At 48.4% G+C, this 18947-nt stretch overlaps 1 protein-coding gene across 4 annotated transcripts in view; it reads left to right on the top strand.

The window, feature by feature from the left end:
* The window catches only part of ERGIC1 (endoplasmic reticulum-golgi intermediate compartment 1), a 105435-nt gene that overhangs the window by 84387 nt on the left and 2101 nt on the right, over window positions 1-18947 (top strand). For all 4 annotated transcript variants that reach the window (XM_038534743.1, XM_038534740.1, XM_038534742.1 and 1 more), the window contains 2 exons: window positions 4481-4581; window positions 7035-7157. In XM_038534743.1, coding sequence (XP_038390671.1) covers window positions 4481-4581; window positions 7035-7157 — 224 coding nt within the window. The remainder of the gene's footprint in view (window positions 1-4480; window positions 4582-7034; window positions 7158-18947) is intronic.

The following is an 18947-nucleotide window of genomic DNA, read 5'->3' as shown; positions in this document are numbered from 1 at the left end:
AAGTGTCACACACTGACACACCTTTGCACACACCTGGTACCTGATCTAATGAATTTTTGCACACACACACATGTGTGCACACACATGGGGCCTTGGACATGTGCACAGAACAGGTCCAGGAGGCCCATCTGCTTAAATGGATTCACCGCTGGATCCTGCAGGACAGGTGACCTTGACTTTCCTTTTTTTTTTTTTAACAAATTTTTTTTTTTTTAATTTTTACTTATTTATGATAGTCACAGAGAGAGAGAGAGAGGTAGAGACATAGGCAGAGGGAGAAGCAGGCTCCATGCACCGGGAGCCTGATGTGGGATTCGATCCCGGGTCTCCAGGATCGCGCCCTGGGCCAAAGGCAGGCGCCAAACCGCTGCGCCACCCAGAGATCCCGTCTTTCCTTATATCCTCACCTGAGCTCACCTTTTTAACCACAAGGCTTTTCTCGTTGTTTCTTAAAATGCATTCTGCTCTCCGCTGGTCAGAAATTCAAGCAAAAGAGAACGTCTCTCTCCATGACCGATCCCCGACCCTCAACAAGTCACATTTGTCATTTCTCCGCATCCCCATGAACCCTTGTCTATCAGCAGAAGTCATTGTCTCAAAGCCAGTAGACAGCAGTTTACCTCCTGATTTTTGTCCTGGACATCTTTACATGACCAGTTTTTGTACCTTGTTTCCAGTGGTGCCAGAGGCACAGCCGCCCATCTAACAGCTCTGCCATGCTTTATTAAGGCATTGTCTTCTCATGGAAAATGTCTGTTTCTAGTTTTTTACTATCACAGCAATGCTTGTGATATTTATGGTATTTGCTTTACATTATCCCCTGGCTTTACCCCTGTGTGCATGCCCATTGGTGCTGCCTCCAGCAGTGGAGGAGCATGTAGCAGTGCCTCTTCATTTTCGTGCAAATGTCTGATTCTTTTTTCTTTTTTCTTTTTTTTTAAGATTTCATTTATTTATTTGAGAGAGGGAGAGAGCACAGAGGGATAGTGAGAGAGAGAAGCAGACTCCCTGCTGAGCAGAGAGCCCGACATGGGTCCTGATCAGTCTTGATCCCAGGACCCTGAGATCACAACCCGAGCCGAAGGCAGACACTTGACTGACTGAGCCACCCAGGCATCCCAGCAAGCGTCTGATTTAACAGAGGCAGATCCTTCCGATGTTGGTGTAGTTGGTGTGGTTCTGTGGAAGGGCAGCATGTCACCCCAAGGTGGCCATCCACCTGAGCCAGCAGGTAGCAGGGACTCTTCAGCTACCTGATACTGACATAGAACCGAGCTAGGAAGGACCCAGAGTGTGTCCACCAGTAGAGAGTATGGGCAGAAAATCCTGCCTACTCAGGCTGGCTTCTGCAGAAAGAAAAATGCATTAGATCAGACACAGGCAGCCAGGGGTAGGGCCGGCTAGCATTCCCTCAGCTCTCCAAGCTTGGTCTCCCCAATGGGCCTTTTCTGCTCCCAGACCTTCCCACTGAGGGCTGCTTCTTGTCATGTTGGTCTCAGCTCAAATGCCACCACCTTGGAGAGGCCCGAGCTGGCCCTTATTAAAGTAACGCCCACTTCTAGTCAACTATTTTTCCTTAGCCCAGACCAGTCTCTGAACATACTGAGGAGTGATACTGAATGTTTTAGCTGTGGTGATGATGGCATTGTACTTGTTGTGTTTTGTTCTTTAAGAGTCTTTATCTCTTATAGAGACATAACTAAAATATTTGTGGATGAATCAATGTGACGTCTGGGATTTGCTTGAAGATAAAATGGGTAGGGCGAATGATGGGGTATGGATGAAGCAAAAGAAGCAAAATTGACTGTGTGTTGTTAATTGTTGAAACTGGGGAATAGGATGCCAGAGGGGTTCTTTATATGATTCCTCATTTTTGTGTGTGTTTGAATTTTTCCACAATGAGATGCTAGCAGAGAAGGGGGCTGTGAGCACAAAAAAGTACCTGGGCCTGCCTGGATCAGGTCAGGGCAGCAGCCCCTAGGAGGGGTCCACCGGCAAGGAATCCACGTGGGTGGAATTAGAATGTGCAGTGTCTCTAGTGGGCATTTGGCAAATTGTATCAAAGGCCTTAAAAGTGGTCATTGCCTTCGAGTCATCATTTCTACTCATAGGAGAGTAAGCTAAGGAAATAATTAAGAGAGTATGCAAAAATTGCGGAAAATAATGTTCATTAGGTCATTGTTTATGACAGTGAAAATGAGGAGCAGCGTCAGTGCCTAGCCATGGGGGTTGGTTGGGTGCATTTACGTGGCTGCGCTGTGAGATACCTGCAGATGTGTCAAACTTCGCTGGCAGTCAGGCAGCAACATTAACTGAGCACCTACTGTGTGCCAGGCACAGTGCTAGGGTATATTGCAGCAAATAAAACAGAGTGGAGCTTATTATTTTCTGTGTCTTGTGCTGGTATCTGTGGTGTGTAGTTCTTAGAAAAGGGTAGCAGCCCGGGTGACTCAGCAGTTTAGCGCCGCCTTCAGCCGGGGCCTGATCCTGGAGACCCAGGGTCAGGTCGCCTTCAGCCGGGGCCTGATCCTGGAGACCCAGGGTCAGGTCCCCGCCGGGCTCCCGCATGGAACCTGCTTCTCCCTCTGCCTGTGTCTCTGCCTCTCTCCGTCTCTCATGAATGAATAAATAAAATCTTTTAAAAAAAGGTGGGGGGGGGGGTACAGCATGATTTAATTTTAGGAAAACATAAATATAAGCCTAGCAGTTTATACACAAGAATGTAAATCCATGGGTTTTTGTGGATGGTGGATTTGTGGGTGTTTTTTGTTTATTTTTTCTCTTTATGATCATCCGTATTTTGTACAGATTTTAACAGAACTATTACAGGTCTGATTTTCATAAGGCTTTCACTCTTTCATTCCCTCAAGTTTTTAACCTGGGGCAATGGGCATTTGGAGCACTGTATCTCAAGTATGATCTTTGGGCCCCTGGTTTACAATGCAGATTGTGAGCCACTCCAGAGCCATTGAGCAGGACTGAGGCCCAAGTGTCTGTCTTTTAAATCCTGAGTGATTCTCCTGCTCCTGACACCTGAGGACCACTGTGGGCTTGAGCAGAGGGATGTTGGGGTCTTCATGGGCTTATCCCTGAGCCTTTTTGAGGTTTTCAGAGGGAGGCAGATCTCAAGACAGTTCAGGAAGCACCACCCTTTCCTTACCACGATGCAGCATTAGCAGGAATTCTGTATCCTCTAACCTCTTACAGCAAGTGAGTCCAAGGACTCAGAACTGATTGAGCCAGTAGACCAGGATTGGAACACAAAAGACTAAATTTCTGTGTGGTTTCAGCTCCATGACCCCTGACCTGACATTCTAGAAGACAATAGCTGAGGGGTCCTTGAGCTTCTCTTAGCATCCCAGAAGCATGATCCAAGGGAATTCAGACCTTTCCTGGGTGATATTTGGCAGCAGCTTTGGGCCAGCATCCTGTCAAACTAGTGTTTGATTCCACTTACCTCATGCTTATCAGAAGCTGATTCATCTGTTCTTCCATTCATGCCTCTGACCAGCCATCCCCCCATCCGTTCATTCATTCAGGAAGCACTTGCTACTGTCCACTCTGTGCCAGGCCTATCCAGGGTTCTGGGACAAGAGATGAGTAAGGCTCTGTCCCTGCCCTCCACAGCCTCCCGCCATCCAGCAGTGGTGGGTAAGAGTTACAGTGGAATAGGATAGGGCCAAGTGGAGGGAAAATGGATCTCCCGTTAATTGAAAATGGGGAAAGAAATCAATCAGTTCTTCATAAATGCAACTTTTCTGGTTTGTGGGCTCTTTTAATATATACAGTTTTTGTTTTTTTGTTTTTTTGTTTTTTTTAAGTAATCTCTACACCCAACACAGGGCTTGAACTTAAAACCCTGAGATCAAGAATCACATGCTCCACCAACTGAACTAGTTAGGCACCCCATCATGGGCTCTTTCTTTTAGAGAAAACTTAAACCCAACTTGCTTCAAAAGCAACAATTTTCATACAGGACCTGGGGTATAAGTGAAATGTGATCTTTATGAAAACCTGCCCTCTTCCTTTCCCAGAGGCTAAAACGGCTAATGGTTTCTTGGGTATCTTTCCAGCAAATTCTATATATTCTTGCATATAGAGAGTGAGTCTTCCCTGCCCCCAGACATGGAAACATGGTATTCACTCCGTTCTGTAACTTGGTTCTTTTCACTTTACAATACCTCTTGGACAATGGCTTCTCCCAGGACCCCTTCTTCAATGTTTGCCCTGTTGATGGCCATTTGGGTAATTTCCAGAATTTTAATTATCCCATATGGTACAGGAATAAAGATCCTGATAAGATGGAGTCTCTCAATTCCTAATATCCAAGGGAGAAAATGAAGAGAGGTTGTTTGGTGATGAAAATTTGGAACAGCCCCCCTACAACACCGAGTAGGTTTAGCGTTGAAGTGACATAGAAAGACTTGCCAGCTGGGCAGTGCTTCTCCCCCTGCTTCATCCTGCTGTGTCCTTCCTGCAGCTCTCGCCTCCCACGACTACATCTTGAAGATCGTGCCCACGGTGTACGAGGACAAGAGTGGCAAGCAGCGGTACTCCTACCAGTACACGGTGGCCAACAAGGTACGTAATCTGTTGGCACAGCTGTGTGCAATTGCGCCCCCTGCTGGCCATAAGCAGAAAGGACAGTATCTCAGCACGATTCCCCGCTGGGTACCTTGAGGGGGCCTTTCCTGTGGGGCTGCTCTGGCCAGGCTCTGTCCCTGGGTAAAGATGAGAGGACATTCTCCGAGTCAAGGGGAGGAAATCTAACCAGGAGATGGGGTTGAGAAAGAGCCTTGCGTCTGGCCCCAGTCCTGCAGACTCAGGACCCTGATTGGTCAACACACAGCAGATGCTCTCACACTCGGGGTGCAAGCACTTTATCCAAAATCACCAGATGACCATTGGTTAACAGGAATGTCTTAGGACCCCAGTACTCAAAGTCACAGAGAAGTAGGTAGGCCTTGATGGGAAGCAGAGCACAGTCAGAGCCAGCAGAAAGGGATGAGTAACCATCATTTCAAGCTGGGACAGCCTCTAGCTTCCCCGGAGATGACCCTGCCAATGGACGTGAATGCTTGGAACACGTTAGTTGAGGCTCCTCCAGTGGATCCCTTTATTTCCAGGGCTATCCTTTTTCTTCTAGGGCTGCCCAAACCACTTACAGGTGATGATAATAATAGAATAGTAGCTCCCATTTATTGAGCACTATGGGTTGGATATTATGCTAAGCTCTCTACTTCTACCATTTTTTTCAGTCATGACAGCTCTGACTGGGGCTGTGATTGTTCCCATGTTACAGACTTGGGGACAATGACACAATCATTGGCACTGAGAGGTGGTCGTAGAGCTACAGAGCAGCCAAGTGGGGGGTTAGAACTGGGTTCTCCTCTGGCTCCAAAGCCTGGCCTCTTGCTCACATCACCCACTCAGCCTGAACAGGGGCTGGTGAGTCTGTCTCAAGTGACTTGAGGTCCCACTGCCTGGATCTACCTGTGCTGATTAATATTCTGGTGTCACTTTCCAAAGGGAGTTCTGTTTCTCTTCCTCACTGTCTGTTGAAGGGCATCTCATTGCAACTGTCAGGTGCTCACAGCATCTAATGGCTGGGATATGGAAGCAGTTTGAGCAGAAAAGATGAGGCTGGCACAGAATGCCTATTCAGACCTGGCTCAGTCACTTGCTAGCTGTGTGGCCTGGGACATGTCGCACAACAGTCCTGTGCCTCCATTTACACGTTTGTAAAATGGGGATGGTGCCCATCTCATAAGATGGCTATCAAATGAGGCAATGTTTTAAAAAAACACTTTTTCCATAAAGGAGGCTTTGGGATAAATGGTACCTAGTTCTGCTCCTCTATCCCTCAGCTTGGGCTGTGACCCAGACAGTCACCTTGCCCCATCAGCTCTCCCTGGAGAAAGCTGATCTTGTTTTGCCCAAGGCTTCTTCCCCTGAGGCTCTGGCAAAGACCCAGCAGCCAGAATAGCCGGCTCAGCTCTCTCTGTGGCCTTGGCCCCAGCCTGCCCCGGGAAAAAGTGGGTTGTGCCCATCAGAGCCAGCGGTGGGCCATCAGGCCAGGTAGGTCAGAGCTTGGGCCTTAGCATTTGAGATTGGGGGTGACCTGTGGCTTAGTCGGGTCTACAGTTGTTGTGGACAAATGAGAATAGCCCAGAGGTTTCCAGCAAATGCCCAAACCAGAGAGGACCCATATTAATTCAGCTCATTAGCATCCTTTTAATCCCACCAGCCAAGTGCCATCTCAGGAAGTCTGTGGTAGGGTCCCTCTGTCTTTCCAGTTCTGTGTGCTCCTTCTTTTAAGATGCCCACTCCCCATATGGCCTTTATACTCATCTGTCTTGCACACACCCACACACACGCACATACATACACCTCAGGATGTAGCCTGGAATGACCCCCTCCCCACTAAGCCTTCCAGCCGGCCTAGGGGAAAGTCAGTCATTTGTTGCTGGTGCCCCCAGCACCCCAGGCCTCTATGGCACAGCATGGACAATGTGGCAGTGTTGCAAATACTCTTCTACATCCATTCCCTTCTCCAGATTGTGACCCATCTCTGGGGATGGGGCAGAGCTTCCTGCCCTCAAGGTCCCCAGCAGCCAGCACTGGGCCAGCACCCAGGAGAGGGGTGTAAACAGTAAACAATCAATGAGTGAATGAATGGATTCACGGCCAGGAGTTAGAGGGGGAAATAGGCTTTTACTCTGGGGAAGCCCAAATCACACCAGTCCTTTTACACCTAATTCTGGTGTTGCTTTCAGGTCATACAATCAGTTTTCAAGCAGCCAAAGGGGTTGAAAATATCCTCAGCAATGCTTCCCTTTCTAGATGCTTGACAGCAGAGCCTCCAGGGGAAGGGGTGAGAGGAACCGGTGGAGTCTGGCTCCAGGCCAGAGAGAGAAGAAAGCCCCTTCTTGTGGGTCACCAGGGGACCCTCTGCAATCCAACTCCCGCCCCCCCATGAGCCATGGTTTGTATGTCTGGTTCTCACATCCCCCATCTCTCTTCCCCTACCCTAGGAGTACGTAGCCTACAGCCATACAGGACGCATCATCCCTGCCATCTGGTTCCGCTATGACCTTAGCCCCATCACGGTCAAGTACACAGAGAGACGGCAACCTCTGTACAGGTTCATCACCACGGTAAGTAGGTGAGGCACCTGCCATGAGCTCCTTCTCCTGGCACCCCTACTGGTTCTCAAAGGTACAGGAGGCAGCCTGCAGGGCTAGGATCTCAGGCTGTACACAGGAGGTTGTGATCCCTAGGATGTTTAGAAATATTATCAGAATTGTGTCAATATTGATGGCATTTCATCAAGAAAATATTTTCCAAAGGGAAATGTCACTGAATCAATTTAATTTGTTAAGCAGATTTTTATATGGCTCGATGAGATGTTCATGATTCTCTCCAGGTTTTATTCTTATGGGTTTAGCAGGGTTTATCCTTTTCTGTGGAAATTTTACAGTGAAGATTTAACTCATTTTTTTTTCTGTGTCTATTTTCTAGCTATAGCTGCTGCTGTCAGGTTTCTACTTTCTTTCCTGCCTGCTTGTTCTCTGATTTTTTTTCTTTGATTTTTAAATTTATTCTCTTTTTTTCCTCTCTTTGCCATTGTCTCCATCAAGTCTGATTTTTTTGTGGGGCAGCTTTGAGCTGTTGTCATTTTTCTTTGATGCTGAGTATTTCTATCAAGGATGCTATTTCCTGGCCTTTCGTTCAAAGTGTTCTTGGAGGCAGAACAGTAGGCTCACGGCACCCTGCTTCAGCCAGGAGGCCCAGAGATGTTTGGTAAGCCAGAGTCAGCTGAGATGCAGGAGATAGGATGATTATCCCTACCTCACAGATTTGGAAATTGAGACCTACAGGCCCTTATGCTTTTGTACCTCTTCATATTTTTAATAGTGATTCAAGCTCAGGGGTCTAATCCTGGATCTTTCATTCCTAGCTCTCACTAGATTTGCATTAGTCAGGACTCTGTTACAGAAAAGATACAACCTAACATCCAGCTGGCTTGAGGGGTATCTAAGCCTCAAGCATGGCTGGATCTAGGCACAAATGTTGTCAAGAATAGGACTTTTTTTTCTCCTGTTTTTCTCTATACTGGCTTCATTTTCAAATAGAATTTACTAGTAGAAAGTGCTTCTTTCTCGGTAATTTGACCTGAGTCGTGGATAAGATAGTACGGTCACTGGCCTCACTCAGCTCCCATTCCAATCTTGTGACCTAGAGAATGAAAGGAGCAACCCAGTTGGCCAGCCCCAGTCAGATCATGAGGACAAAGATTGTGAGCAGTGGGGTTCCCCAATAGAAAAAAGAGGGGTCAGTTACTAGAAAACAGAGGGGTGGATTTTAAGAGGCAAAAGGTCAGATGTCTGCAACAAAACGTCTCCATCTTATGATCCACTACATAGCAAGAACAGTCCCTACCCTCCCTGCCTCCCAGGCCTCATGGGACTCAAAGGACACCATCAAAGGGAAGCTCTCTGCCTGATAGAAAGCCATGTGGATACAAAGGGTGTCAGAACGCTCGTGCTTCTATGAGCCTCATGACAGACTTTTGCTGCTTTCTGACTCCATACAAATTTGAAACTTCTAGGCAACAGAGGGCACCTAACATAAAGCTAAGACACCCAACACAGATTAGAAAAAGGTATTTGTCACACACACAAGAAAGGAATAATCTTCAGAATTTACAGAGAGAGAATTCCTACAAACCAGTAGGAAAAAGTTAAGTGACCAGAAAGAAAAATGGGTGAGGACTTGACCATTCATGGAAGAGACCATACTGGCCATGAAAAGATACCTGAGGGGGATCCCTGGGTGGCGCAGCGGTTTAGCGCCTGCCTTTGGCCCAGGGCGCGATCCTGGAGACCCGGGATTGAATCCCACGTCAGGCTCCCGGTGCATGGAGCCTGCTTCTCCCTCTGCCTATGTCTCTGCCTCTCTCTCTCTCTCTCTCTCTCTGACTATCATAAATAAATTTTTTAAAAAATTAAAAAAAAAAAAGAAAGAAAAGATACCCGAGGGACGCCTGGGTGGCTCAGTGGTTGAGCGTCTGCCTTCAGCCCAGGGCATGACCCCGGGTCCTAGGATCAAGTCCCACACCAGGGAGCCTGCTTCTCCCTCTGCCTGTGTCTCTGCCTCTCTCTCTCTCCCTCTCTCTCTCTCTCTCTCTCTCTATTTCTCTATGTGTGTGTCTATCATGAATAATTAAATAAAATCTTTAAAACAAAGAAAAGAAAAAAGATACCTGAGTTCCCTAGAAATTGGAAGAATTTGATTCAAAATATAAGACCCAATTCAGTCCTATCAGACTGGCAGAAATTAAAGATCCACCACAATAGAGATTGAGAGGATACACAGCAAAGGGGACCTGCATACGCTCTCTGGTACCAGGTGGATTGGGTCAGCCACTGTGGCGGGGCAGCTGGTGCACAAAAGCTGGTGTACAAACCCTTTAACCCAAAAGCCAGGGAACTTGTGAGCAAGTGATTTTACCCAAGGCCCTACAGGGTAGCACCCCAAGTCTGCTTGTTTGTTTTTTTACCCCAGTGCATACCCAGAGTAAGACAGAAACTAAGATATGAGTAGGTATGTTTGTGCAGGTGTGGTCTGCTGCTCAGAGGCCCTGGAGTCTGTGGCACTGGCAATGGCAGAGAAACCCCTTTGCCCCTGTCTCATTGTAGAGTTGAGAAGGATCTTCATGTCCCCTTCTTATTTGCTCCTATATGCCACATAGCTGAGGTTCTGAGTGTGAAAATCCTGTAGCAAGTGACTGAGAAATGACAGCAACTTCATTTATTCTCTAAACTTTTGCTAGAATTCACTACATGCCAGGCCCTGTGCTGGGCAACAAAGATAGCTGAATTTGACTTTATCCCCATCCTTATACTTCTCCCAGCTGGTAGGGAAGATGTGTGAACATGCAGAGAAATGAAGTCCCATCCAGCAAGGGTTCCATTGGAGCTGTGCACCAGGCACTGTGCACAGTGCAAAGACTCCCTTTTGTTTGGAAAATTTGGAGAAGAAAACCCAGAGATGGGTCTTGAAGGATGGGGAGACATTTTTCTAGATTGATGAGTGGAGGAGAGAGGGTCTTCGCACAGGGAATAGTATGTGCAGAGGTGCCCAACGATAACATGTTTTGTGAAGGCCATGTGGCCTCTTTTAATGGGGATGGGCTTCTAAGAGCTGGAGATCCCAAGAAGTCACAGGGAAGAGCTTATCCTTTATAACCCAGAGGACCAGATACCTCCCTGCCTCCATGTCCTTCTCCTCCTGTCTTTGGCCATCAGCCTCACCTCCATTTCTGCCCCCTCCACCTTCACTTGAGCATGGACCATGCTGAGTGAACCTCCTGACATCATTAGCCTGGTGGTTTTCCTGAAGGCCCCATGCCACCATCACGGTTGCCTTGGCAACCATGGGGTCAGCCCCAAGTGAGCCAACCGGCTGTCCCTGGCAGATGGCATCATTGTGGAGCTTCAAAGGCCCTTGTCACGAGGCGGCAGATGTAGGGATGACGCTCACATGCAGACACACACAGCACAAAGACCCCCCAGGAGCCGTAGCAGGCTGGGGTGGGGCCAGGATGGAAGTGGAGGCACCTGCTGTGACTTCTCTTTCTCCTTTTTAAAATCAAACACTTGTGTGCAAAACCCCCAAGCCCCAAATGGGGGCCTCTGCAAATAGCTCCTCACAGGGGCTGCTTAAGAAAGGGCTTAGGCCAGAGGCCAGGATGTCGTCATGTGGCGGCTGCAGGGCTGCAGAAGCAGCTGTGGGTGGGCTGGAATGAGATGGAGTATAGTTTGAGGGGGTGTGGAGGGGAGAGGCCAGTGGGGCCTCCCTGATGCATCTGTGCCTATCAAGTACCTGGCTTCTTCGAGGTTACCCCTCTAGGGCTCATGGTTGACCAAGGACCTGGCCATTCTGAGCCTGAACAGAGGAGGATCCCTCCTCCCGGAAGTCTCCACCAGGCTGTACAGAGCTTCTCCATCTGGGCACCCAGGGCGTGTTGCTCAGACTTCCACTTTGTGCTATTCCAGAAAATTCCACCACTAAAGGAATACACACATGGTATTTAACAACAGGCAAGTGATCCCCTTCAAGGTGCCTCCTCCCACACACGCACATGTGTCCCCTGCCCCTGCCACTTGCTGAAGCCCCTTTTCTGGGATTGCCTTCAAGTGGGTTGTGGTGACAGATTGGATGACTTCAGGAGTGTCACATCACTTTCCTTGTGTGTTTTATTCTATTAGGCAGGAACAGCCAGAAGTGAAAAAGTACCAAATTGGGACAGTTGGGCCATGACAGTTTTTGCCTACCAGAAAGTACCAGTTGGCAGTGGCGTGCCTCATTGGGCAGCAGGTGTAGCTGTATTAGACATAATCCCTGCCCTCAAGGTGCTCCTGGCCAGGAAAATAATCCCCCCAAACTTTAGCGTGCACTTTAGAATTGCCAGGCCTGATAATGATGAGCTCCAGGCCTGATGCCCCTGTGTGTCCGCAGCATCTAGCATGCACAGAGCCTAGCCTGGGTGTAGGTACTCAGAAATGTACAAGAGACAGCTGCTTGAAGAAGTGATCGTATAGCTACACTCATTAAGCATCTACTACATACTGGGTGACCTTATAATTATCTTCTTTAACCTTCCCAGGAACCCTCCAAGGTAGATGATATTATTCCTGTTTTATGTATGAATTCACTGAGGCCCAGAGAGGTAAAGAAACTTATCCAAGGTCACATAGTCAGTAAATGGCAAGGCTGGGGCTTGACCCCAGAGCTCATTCTGTTACGTCCCCTACCCCACCACCACCACCACCACTTAACTTGGGAGCCTCCATCCTCCAAAACAAAGGCCCTCAAAGATGTTCCAGCAACAGAGTCCCCGATACCAGGATGATTTGATATGGTGACTCCCTACTGGAAATGAAGAGGAAATGTTACAGCAGGAAAACAAAGTGATATTGTGAGCATGAGTGATAAAATCACTGTCACACACACACACCACAAAAACAACAACAACAGCAACAAAACCAACCTACATCAACTACAACTATCCATCTAAGACTGGTTGGCTGGTGGTTCACAAATGTTCCTGCCCAAATCTGATTACCTTTCACTCAGCTGTTTAGCCATCTGCAAGGATTTGCCATAGGCAAAAGGCATTAGGTACTCGGGTGGAAGATGGGATGCAGGGGAGACAGTAAAAACAATTGAGAACGAGTGCTTGGATGGCTCAGTCAGTTAAGGGTCTGCCTACAGCTCGGGTTGTGATCCCAGAGTCCTGGGATCGAGCCCCATGTCATGCTCCCCACTCAGTAGGGAGCCTGCTTCTCCTTCTTCCTCTGCCATCCCCCTGCTTGTGCTCTCTTTTTGTGTCAAATGGATAAATAAAATCTTTAAAATAAATAAATAGGGCAGCCCCGGTGGCGCAGCGGTTTGGTGCCGCCTGCAGCCCAGGGTGTGATTCTGGAGATCCGGGATCGAGTCCCACATCAGGCTCCCTGCATGGTGCCTGCTTCTCCCTCTGCCTGTGTCTCTGCCTCTCTCTCTCTAGCTGTGTCTCTATGAATAAATAAATAAAATCTTTAAAATAAATATAAATAAATAAATAAATAAATAAATAAATAAATAAATAAATAAATAAATAAATAAATAAAACAATTGAAAAGACAGGCTTAAAACTAGGGAGGTTTTACCCACTAAGGCTATATTAGTAGGGGGGAGACCAGCTTTGTAGCTGGACCCAAATGTCGCCTACTCAGACTTCCCTTGGTGTGTCTCTTGTACCTGGACCAGGAGCTCCAGGAAGGCAGGGCAGGGTCTTCATCATCGCTGGTCTCCAGACCTGGGGCGTTGCAGGCAGGTGATAAGCAGGCGTCAAACACTGAGCAGACCAATGGAGGGGTATACACTTTGGTCCACCCCCACACCACAACAGCTTCTATTATGGGGGTTGTAGCGCAGAGCCCACCTTAGCAGCTCAGTGATTCAGGGCTGGAAATGGGTAAAAAACTTTCATTCCAATCTTTCCAAACTTTTGAGCAGAGCTAGATCTCCCAGAGAATTGTGTACCAGGGACAGATTGCTCCAACTGGGTCTGCACAGATCTCTCAGCGTAATGGAAGCTCCTGGTGCTTGCTTTTTGAAGACAGACTCTGAGACACATAAGGAATATTGGAACAGAGCGAGCTCTCTTACAAACTACACTTATTTTTACAGCTACACAGCTTCTTACTTCATAAACTTTGTTGATGGGGTCCCCTTACTTCAGGACATTTGATATGTAAAACTTCACAGAACTGAGAAAGGAAATACAAAGAAGCCATCTGTTCATGAAGACAGGGACTACGGGGAGCCTTCCAGTTGGGGGTGAAACAGACTGGTCGAACAGAAAATAAGCAGGCCCTTTGCAGCCTTCCAGACCTGGATTCTCATCACCCTCCTCTGTTGGGTAGCTGTGTGAGACCTTGAACAAGACAGTCCCTCTCTGAGCCTCTGCTTCCCCATCCATGAAATGGGGGTCGGCCCACTTCTGTAGTACCTGGAAAGACTGAAGAAGAAGGCAAAGGACAGGGACGCCTGGGTGGCTCAGTGGTTTAGCACCTGCCTTCGGCCCAGGGTGTGATCCTTGAGTCGCAGGATTGAGTCCCAGGTCAGGCTCCCTGCATGGAGCCTGCTTCTCCTCTGCTTCTCCCTCTGCTTGTGTCTCTGCCTCTGTGTGTGTGTGTGTGTGTGTGTGTGTGTGTGTGTGTCTCATGAATAAATTAATAAAATCTTAAAAAAAAAAAGGCAGAAGACAGTGCCATCTCAGGCCTGACACACAGTAGGTGCTCAGCCGAGGTGGGTTTTGGGGGAGGGAAACGGGTATTTGCCCCCATTGTAAGAATGGTGGGGAGAAGACTCGGTTCTCCCACCAGGCTCCTGTCCTAGAGGAGGGAGTGGAGGGTCTGGCAGGCGTGATGCCACTGGTTGGAGACCATCACACCCTGTCCTCCCCCACTTTTCCAGGGCTCAGTCATCAATTTCCTTCCACAACAGCCCCCACCCCTGCGAAGCCACAGCTTCGGTGTTCTCATCCGCGGCTCCAGTCTGTCTGCCGCCACCGGCATCTGATGCGACACCGATTCATTATTTATTTCCTCATACTGTGCCTTTTCCATAAGCTTTTCAAGCAATGCTGCCTGAATGGGGACAGTGAATGAACAGTTCCCCGGGCACTTGTGGTACAGCAGGCAGCCAGACAGAGGTCATCTGGGTCCTCATGGGGAGGGGGGGAGCTCCATTTTACAGACGGGAGAAACTGAGGCCCAGAGGGGTGACCTGGCTTTCCTGGCCAGAGTGACAGAGCTGGGATCTGACCACAGGAAAGTTTACTCCAGAGCCCACAGTCTCCACCCCCGCCCCCATGTTGGTGTGTGTGTGTGTGTGTGTGTGTGTGTGTGTGTGTGTGTGTTGCTTCTCCACTGCCCACTGTGGAAAAGTAAATGGTGGGGGAGGGGCTATGGATTGGGAAAACATTAGTGTTGGTGGAACAACAGAGGGATTCAGCTCTCCCGCCAGTGCGACTGAACGCGTCTTTTCCATATTATAAGGAATTAAGAGCCATAATTAAAATGTAAGGGAAACACACACACACCCCTTCTTTTCATGGTAGACAAGCTGACTTCATTCTAGCCTAGTAGGAGGTTGGGAAGCTGGTAGAACCGCAGGAAGTCTCTGCTAAAGAACAAAGGGGCATTATTGATGACTTCTGATGAAAGCAAAAAAAATGCATTCCTCTCAGACTCACTGGGGCCTGGATATCGAATTGTCCTTGTTTCCATTTCTGGAGCCAGGGCTGTGGACCAGAGTAGGGTTGCATGTGCTGGCTGTGGTGGCCCCTTCTGATCAGTGGCCCTGCTTCACCACCCTCTCCTGAGGTTATCCTCCTGCTTTAGGGCCTGGTCAGGAGGCACAAGAACATGGCAGCGGTGAGGGGGCAAGGGACAGGCATTCATAGCAACATGTGTGTGCGTGCGTGTGTGTGTGTGAGACACTAACACTCGTTCAGTCTGACAGCAGTCCTGAGGGTTGAGGATTAGCCTTCCCAGTTTTGTTTTGTTTTGTTTTTAAGATTTTATTTATTTATCTGTGAGAGACACAGAGAGAGACAGAGACATAGGCAGAGTGAGAATCAGGCTCCCTGAGAGAACCTGATGCAGGACTTGATCCCAGGACCTGGAATCACGATCCGAGCCAAAGGCAGATGCTCAACCACTGAGCCCCTAGCCTTCCCAGTTTGTAAAGTAAGGAAACAGAGGTATGAGAAGTAAGGATGACACAAGGGCACATGACAAGAGGGGTCCCAACCAGAAGTCTCTTTGTATCAGGTATTTCTCATAACTTCTCAGTGTTTGGGGTTGAGGTAGAGTCTTACGGAGATTGTAGAGCTCCCTGACTGGTCAAAGAGTAGAAACCACCTCTGGCCTAGGCACTCTTCCCCAGAGGGATATGCTTCATCACAACCACTTCTTGGCACTTGTCTGAGGAAATATCCTGTTGAGGTCTCACCTACCCCATCTGTCCAATGGGCTCTTGGAGTGCTTGGGACCTGGGCAGCTGCAAAGAATCCGCATGTGGTGCCTGGGACACCTTTGCTGTCCTGTTTTTCTATTAATTGGCTTGTTCTCAGCTAAAAGAGCCAGGTAGAAAAAAGAAAAATTGAGACCCAGAGGCTTGCTCTGGGAAATAAGTGGTATTTTACCCATTGTTCTTCTTAGAGTGGGTCTCAGAAAGGTTTGGAAAATCTCAGATTTTAGCAACAAGGTTGGAGCCCTCCGGTCAACCACAAGCTTAGAGGAGGTATCATTTACTGAGCACTTACTAAGTGCTGGGAGCTCCAGAGGAACTTCCTGAAGTATGACAGTTGGCAGGGTTTGGGGTGGTTTCCCAGAGCCGTGGATGAAAAAAAGCTGAGGCCCAGAAAGGCTGTCCATGACTAGAGTGAGTGAGTGACAACCACGAATCAGCTTTCCAAGGCTGAGACCTTACTGCTGCTGTGGCAGGGGGGTGTCCTAGCAGGCCCCCTGGCACTCACCTCATCCCCACTTTGCTCAGGAGCCCCCTGTACCACATCCAACAAGGTGGTATCTGATTGGCTTTATCTTCATTTGTATTCACTTGTATTCATTCACCTTGGCGCATCCCCGTGGATGAGAGAGATGCCGGGCCACCATCCCTCTCAGCAGCTCTTTCCTTAGTCTGTTTTTGAGATGTGCTCTACAAATGTGGTGAAGCCTGTGATCTTGTCACCACCAATGTACGGCCTACGTCCAAAGACAGATATACCATTGGGTGCAGCCTTGTGGCTTCATTGATTTCCCTGTGTTTGAGACGTAGGAGCTGTGGCCTTCTCAGGACACAGGGTGGCCATGACCAACCACCTCCTTAGAGAGGCTGCTAGATTTCTCCCAGCTTTTTAGGTGCCTTATCCCACTCTGAAATGTGCCAGAAATCCCCCCTCCTCATTTGCCCAGTGACCAGCACCTTCCACAGACATGGAGGATTATGGGAGATGTACTGCAGAGCTGGGTGGTATCAGAAGATGTACATGGGAGCTCACTGCAGGGCCTCCTTCACCTTAGGCTGACAGCCGCTCACTCTGATGGTGCTTAGTGGCTTGTGTGCCCCAGGGCCTCGGCTCCCCTGCAGTTGTGTATTTTCTCATGCATGTGTTGTCTTCTCCTGCTCCTGGCTGGCCCAGGAAAAGGAGGCTTCAGGCTGGGTTTCAGGTGTTTATGAATCACAGGCAGGCTCGGGTTCCAGAGAGCGTGTGTGTGTGTGTGTGTGTGTGTGTGTGTGGTGGTTTTTTTTTTTTTTTTTAGCTCCATTGCACTTAAGTCACAATTTCCTCTTCTCTGATCCAAGCTCTAAAAGCATTTTGCGGTGTAAAATCTCCTATCATCTGATCCATTCTACCGAAATAAACCAGCTCCCCTGCCGTCATGTTCCTTGAAAAGTGCCCCTGCGTCATGCTCTGAGGCTGGCAGGGAGAGGCCTTGCCTGCTGAAAACACTTCACAATAATCCCCCCAGCGCCCCCCGCCCTCTTCACTCCCTGGGGGGCTGCTCCGGTTTCTTGGGCTGTTATTACTGGAATGCCAGCTGCTCCACTTACAGCCCATCTGTACAGACCTGTTCTGTCTTGGGCCTCACAGGCCTCTGCTTAGCTCATCTCATGGAAATATCATTTTAAAAATAAACACTGGTTCGATTCTCACTTCCCTCTCACCTCCACTGTGTCTCCTGGCCTCCTCTGCTTGGCACCAGAGGGTCCATTAAGGAAGGCTCCACTGTCTCTCAGAGCCTTCCCTTGGTTGAGTGTCAGCAGCTGGCCAGCCACCCAGTGGTACGTCCAGGGTGGTCTCAGGAGCCCTTGAGGACTGCTCAACTGGGCTTCTTCTGAGTCCTGTGGTCATCTAAGTGCTCCTTAAATGTGGCAGAGGCAAAAAAGTGAGAGCTCTAGAGGCAGACAGACAGACTTCACTCTGCCACACACGCCTGCTGTGTGACCTCAGAAAAGTGATTTCCTTGTGTGGGCCCCATGGGTGCATGACTGAGGAGTGGCATACTGGTCATGGGTGGTATTGGTTCTTATGAATGGCAGGAAGTATGTGCTCAAGAGGAAAAATACATTTAAAGTTGCCTCGCAAGACTTCTTTGAACTTCCTTTAACTCCTGTCATCTATACTTTGATTCTTTTATGGAACCAGAAAGCAACCGATAAGCCAGAAAATTTTGAGTAAAACGTAGCATTGTTTTGATATCATCACAAGTAGAATCCTGACAAATTCAAAGCAAAGTTAGTAATTCACTTAGGCAGAGAAGTCTCATGCCTGAGAAGCAACAGAGTGTCATGTCAAGAGTGCAGACTCCAAAGCTTTGAACCTTAGTTCAACCACTAATTACACAGTGGCATTGGACAAGTGATTCAATGTCTCTGTGCCTCAGTTTCCTTGGCTGGAATATAGGTAGAAGAGTAGGACTCCCTAGGGTTGGCCTGAGGATTCAGGAAGGAGGGAGGCACAAAGCACTCAAGCCCTGGCTGGTGCAGAGAAAGTGCTGTGTAAGCTCTGTTTTGTCATACTTCTATTTAATTATGTGGCAGGAAGGTAGGAAGTACAGACATACAGGTGACATTCATCATCGTCATACACCCAACTACTGCAGTTCCTGACTAGGGGCAGTTTCACCTCCAGGGGACATTTGACAATGTTTGGAGACATTCTGGTTGTCACAACAGGAGGGAAAGCGTACTATGGGCATCTCCTGGGTGGAGGCCCAAGAGGCTGCTAATCAACATGCTGCAGTGCACAGGACAGCCCTCCCAGAACAAAGAACTTTCTGGTCCCCAAAGTATATAGTGCTATAAGAAGCTCTGCACTAATGTAAGCCTTCTGGTAGCACTACGGGGTCCCCTGTCCTCTGTAGCACTTGGCTTGGTTATGATTTTGCATTGTTGGTGTGATTATTTGATTGCTAGTCATCCCCCCAATACAGTGCAAGGTTCTGAGAGTGAGAGATTGATTTCTCGCTCCAGTCCATCCACTGCTGCCTGTGTAGCCCCTCCCAGATCACAGTAACAGGCAGCACTAGGCCTGGACCTGTCAGATCCGAGTTCACTTCGGATTGCCACTTCCTGGCTGTGTGACATTGGGCCAATGGCACTGCCTTTCTGAACCTCCACTCCTCCACCTGTAAATGGGATCATAAAAATCTGATAAAGTTAGAGTGGAAGTTAAGACGACAGGCTCCAGGGTGAAGACATACCTGAGATCAAGTCACAGCTCTGCTACTTACTGTGTGAACTTACTTACCTAACTAAACCTCAGTTTCCTCACCTATGAAATGGGTCTAATAATCTCCTTCTGCATTCAGAAAGTTAATAAG

The sequence above is a fragment of the Canis lupus genome, chromosome 4 (genome assembly GCF_011100685.1).
Source record: "Canis lupus familiaris isolate Mischka breed German Shepherd chromosome 4, alternate assembly UU_Cfam_GSD_1.0, whole genome shotgun sequence".
NCBI classification, from domain to species: domain Eukaryota; kingdom Metazoa; phylum Chordata; class Mammalia; order Carnivora; family Canidae; genus Canis; species Canis lupus.
The sequence above is the reverse complement of the archived record's forward strand: the minus strand, read 5'-3'. Positions and strand labels throughout refer to the sequence as shown.